We start from the raw sequence: 23,096 nt of genomic DNA, 5'->3' as shown, positions 1-23,096 counted from the left end.
ATTCCTCAAATGATTAAATGTAGTTACTGTGGGACCCAGCAATTCCACTCCTAGGTATATACTCAAGAGAAATGAAAACATATGTTCATATAAAAATTTGTACACAAGTGTTTATAGCAGCGTTATTCATAATAGCCAAATGTGGAAGTAACCCAAATGTCCGTCAGCTGACAAATGGATAAACAAAATATGGTATATCCAATGAATTATTCAGTCATAAAAAGGAATGCAGTACCAATACATGCTACAGCAAGGATGAACCTTGAAAACATGCTAAGTGAAAGAAGCCAGTCACCAAAGGGCACATACTGTGTGAGTCCAGTAATGCGAAATGTCCAGAAGAGGGAAGTCTAGAGACACGCAGATTAGTGGTTGCTTAGGGATTGTCGGGGGGATGGAGTAGGAGGGTGATGGCCAAAGGGTACAGGTTTTTGAGATGATGAAAATGTTCTAAAATAGACTGTGGTGACAGTTGCACATATTCTTTGAATATACTAGAACCACTGAATTGTTGTTTAAATGGATAAATTGTATGGTATGTGAATTATCTCTCAATAAAGCTGTTTTTGTTGTTAGTGCTTTCAAGTTGATTCCGACTCGTAATGACCGTCTGCTGTGTACAGCAGAGCGGAACCCTTCCTGGTCTTTTTGCTTCACTGTCTGATCTTCCAGTGCCAGTCACAGGGTTTTCATGGCCAATTTTTTCTGAAGTGGGTGGCGAGGTCCTTCTTCCTAGTCTGAGTCTGGAGGCTCCGCTGAAACCTCTACACTGTGGTTGACCTTGCTGGTATTTGAAATGCTAGTGGCACAGCTTTCAGCATCACAGCAACATGCAGCTGCCACAGTATGACAAGGGACAGAGGGGTGGTGTGGTTCTCTGACTGGGAAATGAGACCCAGGTGTGGCGGTAGGCGGGCCAGATCTTAACCACTAGACCACCAGGGCTGGCTAACAACAAAGCTGTTTAACAAAAAAATTCAGTTCCTCGGTCACATTACCCATATGGCTAGTGGCTGCTGCACTGAATAGAACAGATGTAGAACATTTCCATCATTGTAGAAAGTTCTATTAGACAACTGTTCTACATATTATCAGTTTCAAACTCAAATTGTCATTTTTTCTATTTCTGCTTTTTCACCTTACTGTTAGTTCAGTAGACTGTAAGTCAACTATCTTGTCAACAACAAAAAAATCCCTTTCAGGCTTGTCTTTTCTGCCCATGCATTCCACAAATTATTTAAATAGTTTGCTTGTATCACATTAATGTGACCTTTTGTCTATATATTACACCAACTTGATTGGTAATTTATAGAAGAATCTGATTGGTTTGTGTAAAGTATTCAAATTAATTTCCTAATGTCATTAGACACCCCTGCTTGATTTAACTTACACAAATAATTTGAGAATATCTTTTTATTTGTAGATGCACAAGTGCTTCCTTACAACTTGAAGCTTCTAGCAGAAGAACTTAACAAGCTGAAAGCAGAGTTTTTGGAAGACCTAAGACAAGGAAACAAAAAATATCTGTGCTTTCAACAAACCACTGACATAGCAGATGTTATTTCTTCTTTTCATTATGAGAAAGATAACACTGTACAGAAATATTTCTCAAAGCAGCATTAAAACACCTGAATTTCTAATCAAATGTCTGATTTTTGTTAAGAATTTGCAAACTAAAACAATTTTGTATTACTGAATGTTTTCTAGGCCAATGATGTGAACTGCCACTTATTTTTTTTAAAAAATCAGTCAATTCTAAAAGATCCATTTGTCAAAACAGAAATTATTCTTCAGTCACTTGTCAGATGTGACATGGATAATTACGCATTGAGACAGCCTTCCTCATTTATGTGCCAGAACCATTGGGGTGGGGCTGGCGGGGATAGGAGTCATGTTGAATGGGTCTTAAAGCAAAGAAACTAGGAAAGAGACAATGTTTGCATGTAGGTAAGACAATGCAAGGAGCAGATGTGTGAAGTGTTTGTTTTCAACTCTTGACAGATCTTCTCCTGGGTGTAAGGCATTCTACTAATTCAAACCAATGTAGCCATAAAACCTTTTTTTTTTTAAATTAACATTTTACATACTGGAAACTTACTAAAAGACTAATTGGATCCTAGTTTTCAAGAAAGAAAACTCGAGATCATTACAAAGTGTTATTTTTTATTCATATATTACAAAAGCAAAGCTTCATTCACAATATGAACTACATACTAGATATAGTTATTTCAGCATTAAAATGCTTTCTGGAATCCCTAAACAATATAGTGTTTTGCAACCATACTCAAGTTTTATGTTTTGCATACAAAATATGTTCTTTACATCAAAGTACACATTTACAAAAACAAGTTCTAGAAATCATATACCCTCTAAGACTATTTAATGAAAAAGTCCTTAGCAGGGAATTTTTTTAAATACATCCATTTAATATTTTTGTAGAACTTAAAATGAGGTTTATCTCTGAACTTTAGTAATATTCCCTTTGTCAAACAATTCTGCAGATGAATGGCAAACACATTTCTAAAATGAAATAGCACTGGAAAATATCCAGTGGAAGTTTTTCAAAGTAAAAATCTAGGCTCTACTTGAATTTCAAGAAGTTACTATATTAGTAAAATCTGAAATAAAATTATTCCCTGTTAATCTCTTCACAGTTTCTTAAAAAAATATTAGTGGAGATAAATTATCTACCAACTCTAAAAATCTAAACTTACGTTCACTGAACAAAAATAAATTTAGTTTAAGAACATTGCCTGTTAACAGCAAAGTACTATAAATAGTGCATGTTAAACTTTCCCCAGCAACTCATTTCTATATTAAAAATAATATGGGAGAAACATATTCAATACTTAATGGAAGATACTAACATCTTTCCAAATACAGAATTTAACTCACAGAAAATTTAAATAAAATCCTCAATCTTTAAAAAATAGAATACTAAAAAGAGTTTGTAAGGTAGATTTGCTTCAAAAACTTTAGTGCATTCAGAATTGTAGCTTTCAAGCATCGACACCTTTGGAATACCAACTGTGCTCTTTAAGTCATAGGAAAATTAGAATTATACATTCTAGTTTGTAATTACAAAAGAAAAAAAATCTTTTCTATGTTTAAATTAAAATGCACCTTCAAAACACATCCATCTTTTTCGTTCTCAGAAAAAATCTATTTGTCACTATTTGGCCCAGAATAGCTAAGAAACTAGTTTAACAAGAGAGTTTTTCCTCTTTGTTTAACGAAAACTTTCATTTTCTATTTTGGTGTATTGCTTTTATTTGAAGAATAAAATAGAAGTGAGAGGGAAGAAAATAATCACAAAAGCTTCCAAATGACAGGAACCTGTTTCTTTCTGGCAGTAAATAAATACTAGGGCCAAGTTATACATTTGAAAATGGTTGCATTAAAACTGATCTCAGCAGTGAGCAATTTAAGCAACAGAGAGAAACAGAAGTATAGATTTAGAGCCTGGGGTTTGACAAGGACGAGAGTCATAGTTGTTTGGAGAAACTCCTCGATGCTGCTGTTTGAATAATGCCATTGAGATTAGTTTAGACTGGATTTTAAACCACAAGTACTCCTTTTAATGGCTTTCTAGCATTTGGAAGGGAGGGCAGAAGATCCATTAACTTGGCACTTGGGGGTTTTTGTGGACATATACCATCAATATTTCCCTTTTCTGTACTTTAAGAGTAAAGGTCCTTTTTGGTTAATAAATGCTTAATAGTTAGAATAACTATCAATACTAATAAGATAACTTCTCCTTAAGAAGCCAATTAGTAACACTTCCAAGATTTGAACCAAATTAAAAATAAAATTTTTGCACAGTACTCAGAAACCAACAGTTAGTAACAATATATTTTATTGTTTGACCAAGCTCTCTTCAGAATAAGCTAGTTATTACACAATATAAAAACAATAGCCTTCTATTTAAAATTAATTATTCTAGATTTATTTAGCAGGTCTTATTTTTGTAAACAAGTTAAATATCATGTTTAAATGAATTTTATATCTATTTTCACACTTTTTTATCCTTTCCTACCAAGGCGACAAATTCAGTCACAGTTTCCATATAGTTTTGTCACTGTACACGAAAAACTAGTAAAACTGCAAATAAGCATTACAACTTGAACTCACAGAAAATATTTTAAATGGCCAATTCTGAAGAGGAGACCAGAATTCATTTTGGACATATGTTCTCATTTTTCTAAACATTACCTCACCATCACATTTTCCATGTGTTTCTATACCCACCTTTTCTTGGAAATTATGGGCAACAAATAGAAGGCAGGAAAAGGAAATTTCAGAGATGTTTTCTGAAGGACTTATTCCTAGGAATAAGATGGATGACTTGCACTGTACCTCTTTGGTCATCAAAGGAATAGGAGGAATAACAGATTCTCAGTATAGTTATCAACCTCATCTGACACTAAGGGCATCAGAATGAAGGATTTTAACAAAAGGTTCAAATTAAAAGAAAGAAAGGCATCTTCATAGATAATCTTCTGATATGTCTAGCGTTCTCATGTATTTGCCTCTGGTTTTTATAATTAACTAGAAGTATAATAAAAAGAGTCCAATGGAAAATTGATGTGTTTACATTAGAAATTGAATAAACAGGTATTTTAATACAAATTAATCTCCATTTTTCAATGTAAAGTCTTAAGTTTCATTTCAGAACTTTTACCCCATATTTTTATAACTTTAATTTAAAAAGAATTAACTGTTTTACATTTCCCCTTTGGAAAAAATTTACTACAGTGAAATAGCTGTACTATTATCAGTTGAAATCAAACTACTGATTCAACTTAAGCTATGTAAACTAAATAGCATTTCAATTAAGAGCAATTTTAAACACAATTCCTCTACTAAACACTGAAATCAGCTGTAACAGATTTTGTAAGAGAAAGTGATTTATTCTACCATTTTGAAATAAGGTAGAAATAACATCTAGTTCCAATGTATATACTGAAATATCAAGAGTATTGATCAGCCTTGAAGTTTTCATGGACCATAAATGTGGGAAATTTAAATGAACCCCTGTAAGATTATGATTGCACTCAAATTCTCAAATGTCTAAATGAAAGGGAAAAACAGACACCAATGTGCCTAACTGTTCTAATACATAAATGACTCTGACAGATTTTTATGAGAAAAAGGAGAAAATTTTGATTCCACTGTCAAATTTATATTCTATAAATATAATATATAAACTTTAAATTAGCAGACAGCTTGCTAAGGATGACACCCACCCCACCCCCGCTGAAAAAAACAATAAGCAAAACTACAAAACACAAAAAGGTAAAACTAACTAAAGCATAATGTGATTGTTTTCAATCAGTGTTGGTTATGCTGCCCTCTTGCAAAATGACAGGCAAAATCATACTTGTTTTTACATTTGCATCCACATATGTTACACTGAAAAGGATTTTCATACCCATGACATCCCATATGAATAGTGTAAAGAATGTTGTCAGCAAAGTACATGTCACAGTGCTGGCAGTGGTGCAGAAGCTGCGGGTCCTGGACGGGCAGGGTGGGAGCTGGAGTGCTTGGCTGGCTGTTTCCTATGCTAGGAGTACTCGTGTGGGCACTTGGCTCACTGCTCGGTCCTGCCACTGGACTATAGTTCCTCTGACCGTGTGATGGCCGAGGTTCGGGGCTTGTGGGAGAGGAGCTCTGAGGAATACTTGCCGACACGGCAGAAACTCCTGCTTGGGCAGAGGGCTGCTGCATCAGGAAAGGCTTCTCGTCGGGGCAGGGAACTACATCAGGGGATGCGGGGTTTTGGTTTTCAGGTGGCAAACTGGACAACTGTCCTGCTAGAGTTGAGAGCTGATTTAAAGGGTTGTCAACCATGAGTTCTTGGGGATCCCTTGGCAGGCCACCAGTTGATGTGGTTTTCGCCATACTTTCATAGGAGTCAGTCTGGATAGTTGGGATTTCATGGGTAAAATCATTAAGGTAGTCTGGCTTCTGAACCACCATAGAAGGTGGACTTAGGTTGATTAGTGCTCTTCTGCTATAGCCCAGATTGCTTGTTTTCTTCTGTAAAACTCCCCACATTTTCTTGCTGCTTAAGGAAGACCTAGTACCTTTAATTGGTACCATTTTATGCTTGCGCCTTCGATGATGGGACAGGTTACTTCGATCACTGCAGCGGAAGGAACATAATTCACATTTGTATGGTTTTTCTCCTGTATGGGAACGCATATGGGCTTCCAGATGACGCTCATAAGCAGATGCAAATGGACATAAGTGACATCTATGAGGTTTCTCACCTGTTTAAAAAGAAAAAATGGGGAAACAACTGCGAGAGTAGCTCATTTATAAGTTTCATGTTTTGTCCATTTGTTAGATTTAGAAATTGATCAAAAATAAAATGCTTTTCCAAGCTACAGATTCCATGCAATCCTTATCAAAGTTTCAACGACATTTTTCACAGAAATACAACAAAGAATTCTAAAATTTATATTGAACAACCAAAGACCCTGAATAGCCAAAGGAATCCTGAGAAAAAAGAACAAAGCTGGAGGTATCACACTCCTTGATTTCAAAATATACTACAAAGCTATAGTAACCAAAACAGCATGGTACTGGCACAAAAACAGACACACAGACCAATGGAACAGAATCAAGAGCCCAGAAAAAACCCCGCACATCTACGGACAGTTATTGTTCAACAAGGGAGCCAAGAACATAGAATGGCGAAAGGAAAGTCACTTCAATAAATGGTGTTGGGAAAACTGGACAGCCACATGCAAAAGAATGAAAGTAGACCATTATCTTCCATCATACACAAAAATTAACTCAAAATGGATTAAAAAGTTGAATATAAGACCTGAAACCATTGAACTTCTAGAAGAAAACATAGGCAGTACTCTCTTCAACATCAGTCTTAGCGTATTTTCAAGTACCACGTCTGACTGGGCAAGGGAAACAACAGAATAAATAAACAAATGGGACTAGATTAAACTAAAAACCTTCTGCACAGCAAAGGAAACCATCAAGATGAAAAGACAACCTAACAATTGGGAGAAGATATTTGCAATCCATATATCTGATAAGGGGTTAATATCCAAAATATACAAAGAACTCATACATCTCAACAATAAAAAAACTAACCATCCAATTAATAAATGAGCAAAAGATCTGAACAGACATTTCTCCAAAGAAGATATACAGATGGCCAAAAGGCACATGAAAAAATGTCCAACATCATTAACTATCAGGGAAATGCAAATCAAAACTACAATGAGATATCACCTCACTCCCATCAGAATGGCTATAATTAACAAGACAGGAAACAATAAGTGTTGGAGAGGATGTGGAGAGAAGGGAACCCTCATACACTGCTGGTGGGAGTGCAAAGTGTGCAGCCACTATGGAAAACAGTATGGAGATTCTTCAAAAATTAAGAATAGATCTATCATATGATCCAGCTATTCAACTGCTGGGTATTTTTCCAAAGAACGTGAAAACACAAATGCATAAAGATACATGCACCCCTGTGTTCATCGTGGCATTATTCACAATAGCCAAGACTTGGAAACAACCTAGGTGCCCATCAAGGGATGAATGGATAAGGAAGATGTGGTATATATACAATAGAACACTACTCAGCCATAAGGATGAAATTCGGCCATTTGTGACAACATGGATGGACCTTGAGGGTATTTTGCTAAGTGAAATAAGTCAGAGGGGAAAAAGTCAAATACCACATGACTTCACTCATAAGTAGAAGATAAAAATGACAAACACACACATAGAAATAGATTAGATTGGTGGTTACTAGAGGGGATGGGGTGATTAGACACATGTGTGTGGTGATGGATTGTAATTAGTCTTTGGGTGGTAAACATTATGTGATCTACATAGAAAACAAACTATATAACGATGTACACCTGAAATTTATATGTTATAAACCAACGTTACCACAATAAAAAAATAAAATAAAATGTTTTTACCACACACAAAGAGTGCTTAACTAAAAATATATAAATCACTTACTGTGTTCTGGCCAGGAATTTGGAAAAATATCTCTATTGATTCTGAATGCTAATTAAAGGCTTAAATTATGATGACAGTTCTTAAAAAGTAAATAAATAAATAAACAAAATGCTTTTCAGAAATTCACATTTGCACAAAAGCATTAAAATTTGTAAAGAGGGCTGGCCCCGTGGCCAAGTGGTTAAGTTCTCGTGCTTCACTTTGGCAGCCCAGGGTTTTGTCAATTCGAATCCTGGGCGCGGACATGGCACCACTCATCAAGCCATGCTGAGGTGGCATTCCACATGCCACAACTAGAAGGATCCACATCTAAAAATACACAACTATGTACCGGGGGACTTTGGGGAGAAAAAGGAAAAATAAAATCTTTAAAAAAAAAAAATTGTAAAGAAATCTGCAAGCTTAAATAAAGCTTAAGAACTCATTAGCAACAATTTGAGACATACAGATATAGTCTATTCATCAATATAGGGTAAAAATTGTTATGGCTTCAACTGGCATTTGGGGAAAGAAGAAACAGCACAACTGACAATAATATTTTCTACATAATGATTTCATCAAAAATATGCCCTAGAGTTATATGTTCATATACACATCTATACATGAACACTTCTTCATACACCTTCAGACGCACACACACACACACACACACATATTAGTAGCCCCTCTCAGGAAAACAAAATACAAAAAACTTTTCTAAAAATGTCCTTATATTAAATAAAAAGCTCAAAAGTGCAACGGGCTTCCTAGTCCAGGTATGAGTTTTGCAAAGTATCCTTTCAAAATTGTCAGCACTTCACCTCTGCCTTCCTCCTCTCCTCTTCAGTTGCCAGGATGGACAATTTTAGTTAGTGCTGTTAGTTGAAGATGGCACAAATATGTAAAATAAATATTTGGAATACGAGATTTGGAGTCTTTTATTTAACAAGTACTGAGTACCTGTGTCAGATGCTCTGTTAGGCTCTGGGGGCACAAAGATGGCCCTGACACAATCCCTGTCCTCAGGAGGTTTTCAGGCCACCACAACTCAACATGGGAAGCCATGGGCCACACAGGAGGGACACCTGACCTGGTCTTGGGCCAGGGCAGGGGGTAGTTAGCTAACTACGGTAACTATAGGTGTAGTTAGTTACCCTGTTTACAGAAGGGATGGCTAGGGGGAGACCTGAGGATTAGCAGTGTTGTCTGCAACTGTATTGAAACCTTTTCCCCAGTCTGCAGTTGAAAAGTAATTAGTAAGAATAAAGAAAAAAACATTTTATCACTTCATACAGTCTTCAGCATTAACCTGCCCCGCCTGACAAGCAGAGAGGTGTTGAGAGAAACAGATAGATGTTAAGAGATTACCTGGATCAAGAAGAAAGACGGCTAAGGAAGGGGAAGCTCTACAAGAGCCTCACTTCCTGCTTATGTTGTTACACTATTGCTTTGTAAAAACCTAGTAACTTCCCTAGTTATTCAAATTTTGTATCAACCCCTATTTCAAACTCTCTGACTACTTATACGGCAGATCAACCTGCCCTCCTTGGCCCCTCTCCTGTCCCTAAAGAAATGCCCTCTCCAGTCATTTCTCTGTTACCTGTGTGGATTCTAATATGTTCGATAAGCCGGGCTGTTCCTTTGCTGGCATAGTTGCAGTACCGACACTTGAGCTTCCCATCAAAGGTCCTTTCAAACCCGTCTACTAACATTCCTGAGTTTTCATCCAGGGAAACTTCAACAGATGGGTGATCAAGTCCATTCTGATCACCATCTGTTCCAGCTATAAACAGAGTATAGCAAAAGAAATTACACATCTCAGAATCAACTCAATGTAGCATTTTAGTCCAGTGGTAGAAAATCTTTCATAAATTGACAGTTTACTTAGCACAAAAGTTAAATTCATAAAATAATACAGACTTTCTGAACTGAGGTTAATTCTATACAAAAGCAGTTATTATATTCTGTTTTTGACAACCTTTTATATGGAGATCTCAAGTTACTTACAAATAAATTTCATCAGTCCTCAACATGCTTTTGAAGAAGTGAACAGGGTATAATCCTTATTTGACAGGTAAGGAAACAGAAGGGAGTAAATAGTGAAGGCATAATTACACACGTTTTTTTTTTTTTCTTCTCTCCAAAGCCCCCTGGTATATAGCTGTATATTCTAGTTGTAACACACGTGTTTAAGATTCTAGTCATTTCTACAAATATTATAATTGGCAGACACGATATCACCTAAAATTCTAACTCTCTTTACTTTTGTCTAAAGCAATTAATGTTCTGCACTGTTCCACTCAGTTTATACATCTATTCTAAATTCTGGGTTGCATTTAGGATCTTAAAATTCCAATTAAGCACATACTCTGAATGTTAAAACTGTAAGAATTTGAGAGCTAAAAGATGTTTGTTTGGCTCTTTGCTTTAATCTAACCTGACGACTTCTTTGTATAGATAAAGAAACTGAAGGGCCAAGTGCTCACCATCAGGAAAACCAGCACACGGTGGGGACTACAACCCTGGTCTCCTGAATCTCAGTCCAGGAATCTGTACACTAGGGTGTTAGGAGGGACATTTTTATTCCTACAGCTTCATGGGAAAAGCACCTCTACTCCATCTCCAGGAGGCGACAGTGCTGGTGTGAACAATTCAAGGCCCCTGCTCCACTCTTTCCTCCACCCCTCACCAGAAGAGAAGTGATTTTGCTGGTTGGTGCAAGTCCAATATCCAACAGTGACACTGCACTGGAGGGACAACAAGGCTCAGTGTCTCCCTGTCTCCCATTGCTTTCCCAAGCCAGTGACTGTCAAAATTTAACATGCATATTAATCACTTGGGGAGCTTATTAAAATACAGATTCTGATTCAGTAGATCTGGGGTGGGGCCTGACATTTTGCACTTCTAACAAGCTCCCAGGTGATGCCTGGTCTCTTCTGCTCGGCCGCGGACTACAAGGCCACAGACCATCTGGGTCAGGAGCAGGGGTGAGCAAACTTTTCCTATTAGGATCAGGTAATAAATATTTTAGGCTTTGTGGGTCACATGGTCTCTATCACAATTACTCACCTCTGCTGTTGTAGCACAAAAACAGCTATAGAAATGTAAACAAGCAAGTGTGATGATGTTTCAATAAAACTTGATTTATGGATGCTGAAGTGTGCATTTCATATAATTTTCACACATAATGACGTTCTTCTTTTGATTTTTTTTCCAACCATTTTTAAATATAGGAACCACTCTTACCTTGTAGTTAATACAAAAACTGTTAGCGGTCCAGATCAGACCCATAGACTGTAGTTTGCTGACCCCTGAGCTAGGTTCAGGAACAGATTCCAACCTGTGTGCTAAGCAAACTAGACAAAGTCTATTTGTGGCAGGCTCAAGCGGGTCGCTGCTTTCTCTATTCTAGTTTCTCCTCCTAGATAGGTAAACATGGTCAGCCCTTCCTTCATTTAAAAGAGAAGAAACAGAAACTCCTATTTTGTCTCAGGTCTAACCCAGATTTCCTCATGGCCGAATCCTTTGTGTAGTGAAGGAAGGTGATGCCTGACTCCCTTGTGTCTACTGTTAGCTAACAGAACCTGGAGGAAGGGAAAGGTATTTAGAACCCCTAATTCCGACAAGACCATAATGCATCTCTAGACTATGTTAAGCCCTTGGGGAGCTTCATTCTCCCTCAGTGAAAATCTGACATGTTTAAAGAAGGAAAAAAAACTGCCCTGTATCTTTCTAGGAAAAAAATGGAATGATTCACATTTGTGAAGAGTGGCCTTCATAATATGGATCACTACACACAAACACTAATACACTTATGAAAAGTGAATTATGTGATAGTTTTAAGATGAGCCTACCTCCCTGAAGAGCCTCTGCTTCTTTGTCCCCACTAACTGATCCAGAAATCATGTTCACATGATGGGTCTGCTGAGTCAGGTATTCCTGGAAATCTTTCACAAAATCCAAAGGCTCTGGTTTCTTTTCACCCATCTTTGCTTTTTTGTTTTTTTTTTGAAGTTTACAGTTTGTTATACCTAAGGAAAAAAAACAAATAATTTTACACTATTTAAGGAGATTCAGTACATATTAAAACAACCACAGTAGCAAAGATTATTATGTGCAAGGCACTAAACAAAGCAACAGAGAACAGAGCCTTTAAATATCTTATACTCTTCCTGGTGAACTAAATAAGACATATACAAAACGTTGAAACATTAATATATTTAACATTTAAATAAACTGGATTCAAACTTAGTCTTACAGGATGGAAAGAAATTACAAAGACAGAAAAAAGAGAAAAGTCCAGATGAAAGAAATAGGTACATCAGCAAGGATTATCAATGAAGGAGACAGTAAAGAAACCAAGTGGCTTAATCAGGGCTGTCAGAGAATTTTCTGGATGATGGACATGCTGCATATCTGTGTTGTCCAATACAGCTGCTACTAGCCACATGCAGCTACTGAGCACTTGAAGTGTGGCTAATACAAATGACCCGAGTTTTAAATTTTTACTTTATTTCAATTGAAATAGCCAAATACGGCTAGTGACTACCATATGGAACAGCAAAGTCTCTTAAATCATAGGGTTCACATGAATGAAAAATCTAGAAAAGGTGATCTAGAAGAGGGGGTGGCAAACCTTTTCTCTAAAAGGCCTGATAGTACATATTTTAGGCTTTACAGGTTATGCAGTCTCTGTCATAACTACTCAATTTTGTCATTGTATCTAAAAACAGCCACAGACAATACGTAAGCAAATGAGTATGACTGTGTTCCAACACAGCTTTACAAAAACAGACACAGAGCTAGGTTTGGCCTACAGGCTGTGGTTTACCGACCCCTGCCCTCAAAATCCAAATCACCACCTCCACCACCACTCATCATCCTATTAACTCTAAGAATGGGGGGTAAAATTATGAAAGAAAAAAATCCCTGATGCTGATGTACAGAAGGGAAGTCTCAAGTGAGATTTTGTAATCACAAACTAAACTGGTCCTCACGTAGGTTTATGGCCCAATTTCACAAATCAAATAACCAGAAAGTTTTCTAGTAAGAACAAGATGAGGAAGTCTAACACCCAGGAGACAAAAGGTCTTTTCTTCTAGTAAAAATATTTTTATGCAACTGTATAGTTTTCTTAAATATGTCTTATGCTAAAAATATCCTTTCCTAAACTCTATTTAATGAGTAATTTTCTATCTAAAAAAGTTCTCATAAAGCTAAAGATTTGTCACTTCTCAGCATGTATGCTTAACTTCTTCTTGAAGCATAGCATACACACAGAAGAGCACATAAATTCTAAGGGTAGAGGGTGGTGAATTATCACAAAGTGAACATATCCATGAAATAAGCACCAACATCAAGAAACAGCAAGGCTACCTGCATCCCAGGAGTCCCCTTGTGCCCCTTCCAGCGCTACTCTGCCTGTGCCCCAAGGGCTCTGAAATTGCTAGGTCATAGGGTATGCACATATTCAGCTGGAGATAATGCCAAATAGTTTTTCAAAGTGATTATACCAATTTACACTCCTACCAGCAGTGAACAAGAGTTCTATTGCTCCACATCCTTGCCAACACTCAGGTATTGTTTGCCTTTTTCATTTTAGCCATTCTGGTGGGCGTATGGTGGTATTGTTCTGGTTTTAATCTGTTTTCCTTGATAATTAACGAAGTTGTGTGCTTTTTATGGTAATTAGCCACTTAGATATCCTCTACTTCATATTCAGTGAAGTATCTGTTCAAGTCTTTTGCTCATTGTTCTATTGGGTTGTCTTTTTCTAATTAATATGTAAGAGTCCTTTATCATATTCTGGATATGAGTTCTTTATTAGATATGTGTATTTTAAGTATCTTCTCCCACTCTGTAGTTGCCTTTCCATTTTCTTATGGTAACTTTCGATGAGCAGAAGTTCTTAATATAGTCCAATTTACCCATTTTCTTCCTTTACATTTAGGGTTTATGTCCTTGCCAACATCTTACTTGAAGATGTTCTCCTGTATTTTCTTCTAAAAGCTTTATGATTTTTTTCACCTGTCACTTTTTTTTTTTTTTACTTTTTATTAAGATGATGATAGTTTACAACCTTGTGAAATTTCACACCTTTCACATTTTTATCTGGAATTGAGCTTAGCATATGATGCGAGGTAAGAGTCAAAATATACTTTTTTTCCAAGGAGATATCCAATTGTTCTGGCAACACGAATTTAATAGAACAGCCTTTCTCCACTAGACTCTATTATCACCTTTCTAAATCAGGTGATTATATATATGTGATTCTATTTCTGGATTCTCTATTCTGTTCCACTGGTCTATTTTCGTCTATCCTCACATTAATACTACACAGTCTTAATATTTCAGTAATTTAAATCCACAAGTTATATTTTTCTTCTTTAAGAATGTTTGAACTACTCTGGGTTCTTTTCAGCCTAAGTTTTCAATGGCAGAACTGCAAGGTTGTGAAATGAGAGGGTTCCATAAAAGCACATTTCCCAATTAACAAAAGCTTGAGTAGCGTTTTAAGAACCAAAACTATTTTAATTGACTTAACTGGAAATAGACTAACCCTTGACTACGTTACTACTATAGATTATATACTGTACAACAGTGCAGTAATATCCTTAGGAACTAATGAAGAACACAGTGCTGTTTTTGATTTCTGACCAAAACCAAAACTCCTGTTTACTGGCTCCAGACTGATATATCTTATTTTTGTATTTTTTGGCTTCCTCTCTCCTTACATCTAATTTGGTCTTTATGCCACACACATTTAGCCAAATAAAGCTGTGCAGGTGACCAAATTCTCACTATTCTTTTTTTTTTTTGAGGAAGATTAGCCCTGAGCTAACTGCTGCCAATCCTCCTTTTTTTGCTGAGGAAGACTGGCCCTGAGCTAACATCCATGCCCATCTTCCTCCACCTTATACATGGGATGCCTGCCACAGCATGGCTTGCCAAGTGGTGCCATGTCCGCACCTGGGATCCAAACCGGCGAACCCTGGGCCACCGAAGCGGAACGTGCAAACTTAACTGTGAGAACTTAACCGCTGCGCCACCGGGTTGGCCCTGTCTTACTACTCTTAATGCAACATTTGTTAATAATTCCTTTCCTCCCTTCTTAGAAGTTACCAAGAGGTTTCAAAAAGGTATTATTATCACTACCCCTTTTCACTATTTTCTAGAAGGTTGAAGCTACTGAAGTCTATCCTCTGGATGAACAGAATATTATAGCATTAGGTCAAACACACTAGCTGTAAGACTCTGAACAGGGACTTCTCTCAGCTTTAGCTTCTTATTTTGTAAAATGGGATAACAGTACCAACCTGCAGTGCTGTTCTAAGTTTTACAGGTATGTATGTGTAAAGTATCTCACATGTGCAGCATATGATATGTTCTCAGACAACAGTAGCTATTTTTGCAGCAAAAAATGGTTACACTTTAGATTAAGAAATTCTTCACTGTCCCATATTCAAAGTGTTTTCCCTTTTCTAAAAGGTCATTAACTGAGCCTCTTATGTTATCATTTTATACATCTGTTTCTTAGTTACAATGAAACAAACATGGTCCACCTTAGTCTCTCATTAATTCATATACACCATTTGCAATTTCCCAAACTCAACTCCTATTATTTTATTCTTTTAGGCCACCTCTTTAAGTCACTTGCTTTAGTCTGGCTCAACTTTCTCAATCTTAAGGATTAGTATTGGTTTCTGAACAAGTTTGTTTCAGTTGCTTTTGCCCATCTTACATGATTACTTTGGTTTTCCACGTTTCCTAATCATTGTAGTATTATCTGTTTTGTGACTATAGCTTTTCCTGCTAATTATTTGTCCTTAAAAATTAGCCCTTTTGGGGCCAGTCCCGTGGCCGAGTGGTTAAGTTCTGCTTTGGCAGCCCAGGGTTTCACCCGTTCGGATCCTGGGTGCAGACATGGCACAGCTCATGAGGCCATGCTGAGGTGGCGTCCCACATGCTACAACTAGAAGGACCCACAACTAAAATACGCAACTATGTACTGGGGGGACTTGGGGAGAAAAAGCAGAAAAAAAAATTAGCCCTTTGGTTAGGGGAAAAAAAAAAGTGAGCCAGTCAGCTCCAATGAAAAAAATTATTAAGAATTAGATCAAGAATAATCTATAATAAGACTCTATTTCAAAAAAGCTGAAAGGAAAAAAGGACAATTCAAAACACACAGGACTAGGGAACAAAGTAAAAATATATATAAAAAAGTAAGAAATGGGGGCTGGCCTTGTGGCCGAGTGGTTAAGTTCGAGTGCTCTCCTTCGGTAGCTGGGAGTTCACCGGTTCAGATCCTGGGCGTGGACCTACACGCTGCTCCTCAAGCCATGCTCTGGTGGTGTCCCACACAGAAGAACTAGAAGGACCTACAACTAACATATACAACTATGTACTGGGGCTTTGGGGAGGGGGAAAAAAAAAAGACGAAGATTGGCAACAGATATTAGCTCAGGGCCAATCTTCTAAAGAAAAAAGTCTCCATACATAATCAAAGAAATCATAATGAAATAATAGTATGAAAAAAAAAGGTAAGAAATATAGCAGACAGAGGTATAGAATGAGTTCCAGAAAGACAGAGGAAAATACAGAAATGTTTTTTAAAAATAATGATCAAGAAATTTCCAGAATTAAAGATCCCTTTTAGATTGAAAGGGAGCATAGAATGCAAAATAGAATATATGATAATAAAACACCACTTAGACACACTATTGTGAAATTTAAAAACCTCAAAGACAAAGAAAACAATATAAAACTTTCTGGAGAGAAAAGGCAGCCCACCCACATAAGAAAACAATCAGACTGAAACAGGAGTATCAATGGCAACACTAGGTGCAGGAAAACTACAGAGGACTCATTTATTCAAACTTAGAATGTTTTAACTTCCTCAAGCTAACAAAGGATATCTCCAAAAATCTATATTACAATTAATGGAGAAAATTTTGATGCATCCCATTTAGAATCAAGAAGGCAGGAATGCTTTCTACCACTACTGCTATTCAACACAGCACTGGAGGTAGAGGCCCCTCACAATAAAAAGGAAAAAAGAAAATAACAGGTAAAAGGTATAAGGATTGGGGGAATATAAGACCAAAAAAAAAAAAAGAAGATGATCTAGGAAATAGTGTTTTTTTAAAATTGTAAAAGCTGTAAGGCCCTACAGAGTGTCTGTGTTTTAATTATAAAAGTTCTAATTAAGAAAGAAATCTGAGTATTTACACTGCAACTCAGCATCACTTCTTGCCAATCAGTTCATACGAAAACTGATATGTTTCCACTGGAAAATATCTGAATATATTTTGATAGGCTTCAAAAGCAAGAAAAATATTACCATATCCTGATTAGAAAGTATAACACTGCTTCGGTTTGTGACAACGTAAAAAAAATGCACGAGATTGCCAGTAAGCAGGCAGAAGAAAATGATATTTTTACACATGCATCTCAAATTTGAAGAACACAAATGAGCCTAATTACAGAGGATGGCTGGCATATTTTGACAGTCTTGGCTATTACCACATTGTCACATTATAAATTTCACTGTGTTCCCTGCCATAAATTGTGTGATTTTCAATCATAATGTATGATGGACTAAAAAAAGAAAAACAAAAACAAACGATACCAATGCAAAAAGGGAAGATAACTTGTAAACATGAAAGAAAACTATTCTTAGAGATTAAATTATATTGATATGGTTTATAACCTCAGACATTCTGCAAGGATTTAAAAATTAAGCATCATTCCATCCCTAAGCATTTTTGTGCCCACTTGACCTACATCACCTCTGTCTCTCTCCCCTCTCTCTCACACGCTCTCTCACAAACACACACACACACACGAACACGCACAGACAAGCCCTTGCAGAGCTCTAGTCTGTGGAACAGACTAGCATGAATGAAAGGTGCCCAAATCTGAATAGAGTCTTGGTTCAAAACCCAGCTTTCTCTATCTCAAGTCAGTATTTCTAAGCACAATAAACAGAAAAAGAACAATAATTCTGAAACTACAGAAGCTTCCCTGATACTGAAAGAAAACAAAGGTTTTATATCCAAACCTATCCTATCCTTTCTTTAATAAAGTAATCATCAGTCTCAGGACTGAAAGTTCAGTCTAAGAACTCCACAAATTAAGTGCTATCTAGAGATGCCTCTAAGACACTGACAAACTTAAGAACCTTTGCAAACATAACATAAAAATCTACCTTATGAAATCAGCGAACTATAATGTTTTAATTAAAAACATCTTTTCTACTAGCCATGAATTCAACACCTTGGAGCTTGTTAGCCAAAAAGTTACTCACACAAAATTTCAATGTGTAAAATCATGTAATTAGAAAAATAAACATATTTAAGAGTTCTCCAATTTTGTTATAGATTTGGGTGGTGTATTCCAAGTCTGATCCACTTTTTCTGCTAATTGACATCTAATTATATCAACCAAAGAGAAGTATTCCCATACGTTATGATTATCATTCCACATGATACAACAGAAATTGAGTCCTCCCTGTGATAACTCTGAGTGAAGTTAAACTAAGGGTCTAGTATGGTATTCTGTGGGGTGTAGGTACATGTCTATCTAGAAACTAGCTAGAATGTACCTAAATTACTTTTATGCCGATAGCTTCTCCCAAATTTTCTGCTCAAGGCTCAAAAATAAGGCTCTCACAAAATAACCAGAGGCCACCCACGCTAGTGAAGGAAAGAAGCATTTGAGAAATAAGCTTTGGTATCCCAAAAGACACAAAAACCTCTTTACCTTTAAGCAGGTAACTTAAACTACTCTCTGATCTTCCTTGGTTTCTGATAAAGGATTTATTCATACCAGGTCCTCTGATCTTTCTTCTTCAGTCTCATATTATAAATGGGAAGTTGTTCATCAATACACACACACATGCACACACAACCTCTTAACCAGGAGCTCACAAAACAGAGGCATCATGATGTGAATTAGAAAACAACCACAACTATGCAATAGAGGTAATACAAGGACCAGAAGAGGCTCTTCCCCTACCTTCTTCCCAAAGTCTATCTTTTTTATCAGCTATGGGAATATTCTGAGAACAACATGATTAGAGAATGGCAAGATCTATTTTATTTACCTACTATTTTCAAGAAGGGTTACTAACCATAAGGTAGAACGCTTTACAAGTAACTTACTTATATAATAATTTGGGGTTTAGGCAGGCCTCTCCACATAAAGTGATTGCAGTTCAGCAGTTGTGTTTACTTTTAAAGCCTAATGATTGTCATCACTGAAAGATTTACTCTGTCAGAGAATACACATCAGTGGAGAGGTCTGACAAATGAGGCTTGGTTTGTATAGAGAGTAACACGGACCTTCAAAGAGAATTAGAACACATTTCCTCTGATTATAGAACTGTCAAAAAACCAAATTCTTTGAAGTCAAAAAAGGGACATTTTTGATACAAGTTACAAGAAATCCAAAAGGAGAGTCACAATCTAACCTTTTCACCCCAAATCAGTTCCTCCTTTGTCTTGCCACTCCAACATTGATGAAATGTAGAGTAATAAAAATTTACTCTGGAGACACACCAAGGGACTCCAAAAGGCCATGGAGGGAATTTCAACTAAAATTGGAAAGCCACACAGAGGTCTGCAAAGAAAAGTACACCACGAATCAAAACCTTTATGACAAAAACTTAATTAGCATCTACAGGCTTAATAAACTAATAAAATAACTTGTGCCAATTTTACCATTACCAGAAGAGAAAATTAAGCTAAGAGATAAAGAACAAAGCAACAGGTTCACTCCAACAAAAGATCCAAAGAATCACCGAACAGTAACATGCAGTAGTATGACTATTGTTTTTTTCCCCAAGTGGATTTCTTAAGATTTCCTTTTTGGAAAATTTTCAATGTCTTTCTAAATTCAAGTTATTAATTTCATTTGCTCTTAATATACTTCTAAAAGGATCAGGCTTAGTACTGCTGAACAGCTACAGTGGCATAAAAACAATGCGCCAGTCCTACAGGAAAACATTTGTGGGAAAGGGTTAAAAAAACACCCCACCAGGCACACCCAATAGGGGAACATCTGATTCCCATCTGTATTATCCTCTCTAGCGCAGTCCCAAACACTCAGGGCTTTCTAGGAAACACTTTGGACCCCTAGGGGCAAAAAATACCAAACATCTCAATTCGCTGTAACGAATTCCCAAATGTATACTCATCTGTAGCTGTGCTGAAGGCAAGACATAAATCAAAATTAAATGGAATTTAAAAATTGTTAATCCAGACGTTTAAAAAGTCGTTTTAAAGAAGTTTAGTTTCTTCTAAACTGAATTTCCTTAGATCTCACAATTTAAAGAGCCTTTATTTGTTCTCCCGCTTGTCACTCTTCAGTCAGCTTCTGAATAACACATAAAGGGGACACTAAACGGGCCACGTGGTTAGTGATAGCTGGAACCAACCTAACTTTAATTCAGAGTCACACAGTTACCGAACACTTACTAGGTGCATGGCTGGGCTACTCCCACTCCAGACAGTTTAACAACAGACTTAAACCCTGCATGAACCTGAACAGCTCTTTGCTGCAAAGTCCTCCCCCAACCTCACATCTCCCCAAAACAGAGTGAACAAATGGATCCCGCAGTATCATTAGATAAAAGACGAAGGTTTTAAAAGTCCTTCTCCCAACGAGCAGCCGGGGACCGGCGTCGGCGCGGTATCCTCACCAAGATTCGAAGGGACATCCTCACCAGGATTCGGAACACCTAGGAGACCCGCGCCTCGGCTGACCCCCAACCCCTGGGACCCGGTGAAGAGCAAACCTCAGGGCGGCCCCCGCACGACCACCTGTCAGAGCGAGAGGCAGCTTCCGACTCTGGAGCCTCCAAGCCCCTGCCCAACGGCGCCGTAGACCAGGCGCCACTCCTTCGGGGCTCCCGGACCACAGGCACCGCACCCTCCGCACTCGGGCCAGGAACGACCCGGGTGGTGACCCTGCCGGCCGACAGGCCGACCGACCACGCCCGACCCTCCACTGGGGCTGAGTCTCGGGCAGGGTTAGCTGGCCCGCCGCGATCCTGGCTCTTGCTTCCCGCCGCTCCTTCTTAACGGTCCTGTTCAGCCATGTCGCCGCCGTCCGAGCGAGCAGCCTACTACTTACCACCTGACAACCGCACCGAGTAACCCCCACCGCCTTGTTCAACGCCGCTGCCGTCGCCGTCACCGCCGCCGTCTTCGTCACCCTCGCAGCCGCTACCGCCGCCATGTTTGTTGTGTCTCCAGTTCCCTTCCCGCCCCACTGCCTTGCCCAGGTCTCGCGTGAGCAGGGCGTAGAGCGAAAGCGGAGAGGATCCTATCTGTCTCTCTCGGGTTTCCGTAGGCACGAGGGGGCGTGGTCAAGGGGGGCGGGTGGTGAGGCCGAGGGGGCGGGGCCTTGGCGTTGCCCGCCTCCAAGCCTTGAAGCGCTGAGCGGAGGCGTAGAAGAAGGTATTCCAAAGATCCGCTAAGCGGCCAGACCAGCGGCGGGGATGGAGGGAATGGTAATGCGACTGTTGCGCGGCGGCGCGCTGGTGAGTGCGCTCGCGGCGGGCGTCCTGGGGGTCCGGGAAGACGTTAGTCCCGTCGTTGGGGTCTTCTCCTAACGTGACGGCGACGCCCCCTCCTCGTCGTGGGCTCGCCCTCCGTCGCTCCACCAGGTCGGTCTCAGACCTTTGACCGCGGGCCGGCCACAACCCTGACCTTCCTCCAGGCCTCCGGCCGAGCCGGCTCCGCTTGTGTAAGGAGGGCTGAGTGTAGCATCTGGTGAGAAGGGGGCTGAGGTCTGGTCTAGAAGCTTCTTTGGCAGAACGAGCAGCTTGTATGGGATTGCAGAGTAACGTCTGCAAGATCTCCTTTTCAGGCCATTGGGCCCTGGGAGCCACCGACTCTCGGATCTTTGGAGCCATTTTGCAGAGATGTCACCTCTGCGATGCCGTCTTTCCTCAACGATTACATTTCCTCCCCCCCGCCCCAAAAGATTGTGAAAATAAAGGCACAGTCTCATTCTGAGCAGAGTGTATGCGTGTCCTCCGTTCCGCGGCCCTGCTCCAAAGTTCGGAAGGGACCTCGGACTTGGTCGCACTTAACGACCAGACGAATTCCCTCTGCACTTTAGTCCATGGGTGGGACCCGAGCATCTTCCATGGGTGAGCTCACCGCGGTAGAGTGGAACCCGTTCCCGTCTCGCTTCTTAGAGCTTGAGCTGAAACCGGGAATATCCACCTGTTGTACCTAATTCTCCTCTCTGCCCCGACGACGCAAACTGTTGATTCTTCAACCCCTCTTGTGTCGGTGTTCTCATTAACGTTTCTTCTCAACAAGAGATTGCATATATGACAGTGGTCCCATAAGAATAGTACCATACAGCCTAGGTGTGTAGTAGGCTGTCCTGTCTAGGTTTGTGTAAGTACGTTCTGATGTTCAACAATAACAAAATTGCCTAATGATTTATTTTTGAGATGATGTCCCTGTCGTTAAGCAACACACGTGAGTGTACCTGGTAAGGCGTTGGATCCCAGTTAATCGCACAATTAAAAAAAGAAATTTAAGTTCATTAATAATTCCATCTTTTAAGATTTCTTTGGAAATAGAGGGAAGTTAGTGTCCGGTTTTGTTTTTATAGATTGGTAGTTCAGGAAAGAGCACTTGTTGACTTGGCAAATGTCACACAGGAGGCAAAGGGGGGCGACCCAGTGGCGCAGCGGTTAAGTGCGCCTGTTCCGCTGCGGCGGCCTGGGGTTCAATGGTTCAGATCCCGGGTGTGGACATGGCACCGCTTAGCACACCGTGCCGTGGTAGGCGTCCCACATGTACAGTAGAGGAAGATGGGCGTGGATGTGAGCTCAGGGCCAGTGTCCTCAGCGAAAAGAGGAGGATTAGCAGCAGTTAGCTCAGGGCTGATCTTCCTCAGAAAAAAAGCGAAGGCAAACAGGCCCCCTTTATGCTGAGTCCCTGGCGCAGTGCCCTGTCTTGGTTTATTAGAGAGATTCTGATATGGAAGTTCTGGTTTGGGGATATGAAAGCAGAGAAAGGATCGACTTAAGACCTAAAGTAAGAAATGCAGTACTTAAATCTTAGAAGAGATATCCTGGCTCAAGTCAG

General features: G+C 39.0%; 3 protein-coding genes across 10 annotated transcripts in view; 2 read left to right on the top strand and 1 right to left on the bottom strand.

Annotated features, from left to right (window-relative positions):
- PSTK (phosphoseryl-tRNA kinase) overlaps positions 1 to 11,139 on the top strand; it is a 41,330-nt gene extending 30,191 nt beyond the window's left edge. For 4 of the 5 annotated variants that reach the window (XR_002806959.2, XM_070276061.1, XM_023637789.2 and 1 more), the window contains one exon: positions 1,424 to 1,645. Coding sequence is in view for 4 of the 5 variants with exons in the window: in XM_070276061.1 (XP_070132162.1) it covers positions 1,424 to 1,623 (200 nt within the window). In the remaining variant the exon portion in view is untranslated. Of the gene's footprint in view, positions 1 to 1,423; positions 1,646 to 10,440 lie in introns of those variants that run through there. The other variant, XM_070276074.1, reaches the window with a different exon arrangement.
- IKZF5 (IKAROS family zinc finger 5) lies at positions 2,144 to 21,342 on the bottom strand. Of its 2 annotated transcripts, XM_005602176.4 has the most exons (5): positions 21,118 to 21,340; positions 19,454 to 19,602; positions 11,838 to 12,014; positions 9,584 to 9,766; positions 2,144 to 6,275 (listed from the first exon to the last, which is right to left on the bottom strand). In XM_005602176.4, the coding sequence occupies exons 3-5, from the start codon at positions 11,968 to 11,970 to the stop codon at positions 5,332 to 5,334; spliced, it is 1,260 nt and encodes a 419-aa protein (XP_005602233.1). In that variant the 5' UTR covers positions 11,971 to 12,014; positions 19,454 to 19,602; positions 21,118 to 21,340; the 3' UTR covers positions 2,144 to 5,331. The 2 variants fall into 2 exon arrangements, with proteins under 2 accessions (XP_005602233.1, XP_005602234.1); XM_005602177.4 differs by lacking the exon at positions 19,454 to 19,602 and having other exon boundaries at positions 21,118 to 21,342.
- Positions 21,224 to 23,096, top strand: part of ACADSB (acyl-CoA dehydrogenase short/branched chain) — a 62,054-nt gene continuing 60,181 nt past the window's right edge. The window contains exon 1 of one of the 3 annotated variants that reach the window (XM_005602174.4): positions 21,224 to 21,526. In XM_005602174.4, coding sequence (XP_005602231.1) covers positions 21,485 to 21,526 — 42 coding nt within the window. In that variant the 5' untranslated portion in view covers positions 21,224 to 21,484. Of the gene's footprint in view, positions 21,653 to 23,096 lie in introns of all 3 variants that reach the window. The other 2 variants (XM_070276008.1, XM_070275999.1) reach the window with 2 other exon arrangements.

The sequence above is a fragment of the Equus caballus genome, chromosome 1 (assembly GCF_041296265.1).
Source record: "Equus caballus isolate H_3958 breed thoroughbred chromosome 1, TB-T2T, whole genome shotgun sequence".
Taxonomy (NCBI): domain Eukaryota; kingdom Metazoa; phylum Chordata; class Mammalia; order Perissodactyla; family Equidae; genus Equus; species Equus caballus.
Note: the sequence above shows the minus strand (reverse complement) of the source record. Positions and strands in the feature narration are given on the sequence as shown.

Coding starts and splice junctions, on each gene's coding strand:
- IKZF5 (XM_005602177.4), bottom strand. CDS start 11,970: ATGGGTGAAAAGAAACCAGAGCCTTTGGATTTTGTGAAAGATTTCCAG. Junction 9,767..11,837: donor AGCAGAGGCTCTTCAGGGAG/GTAGGCTCATCT, acceptor CTCTGTTTATAG/CTGGAACAGATGGTGATCAG. Junction 6,276..9,583: donor ACATATTAGAATCCACACAG/GTAACAGAGAAA, acceptor CTTTTTAAACAG/GTGAGAAACCTCATAGATGT.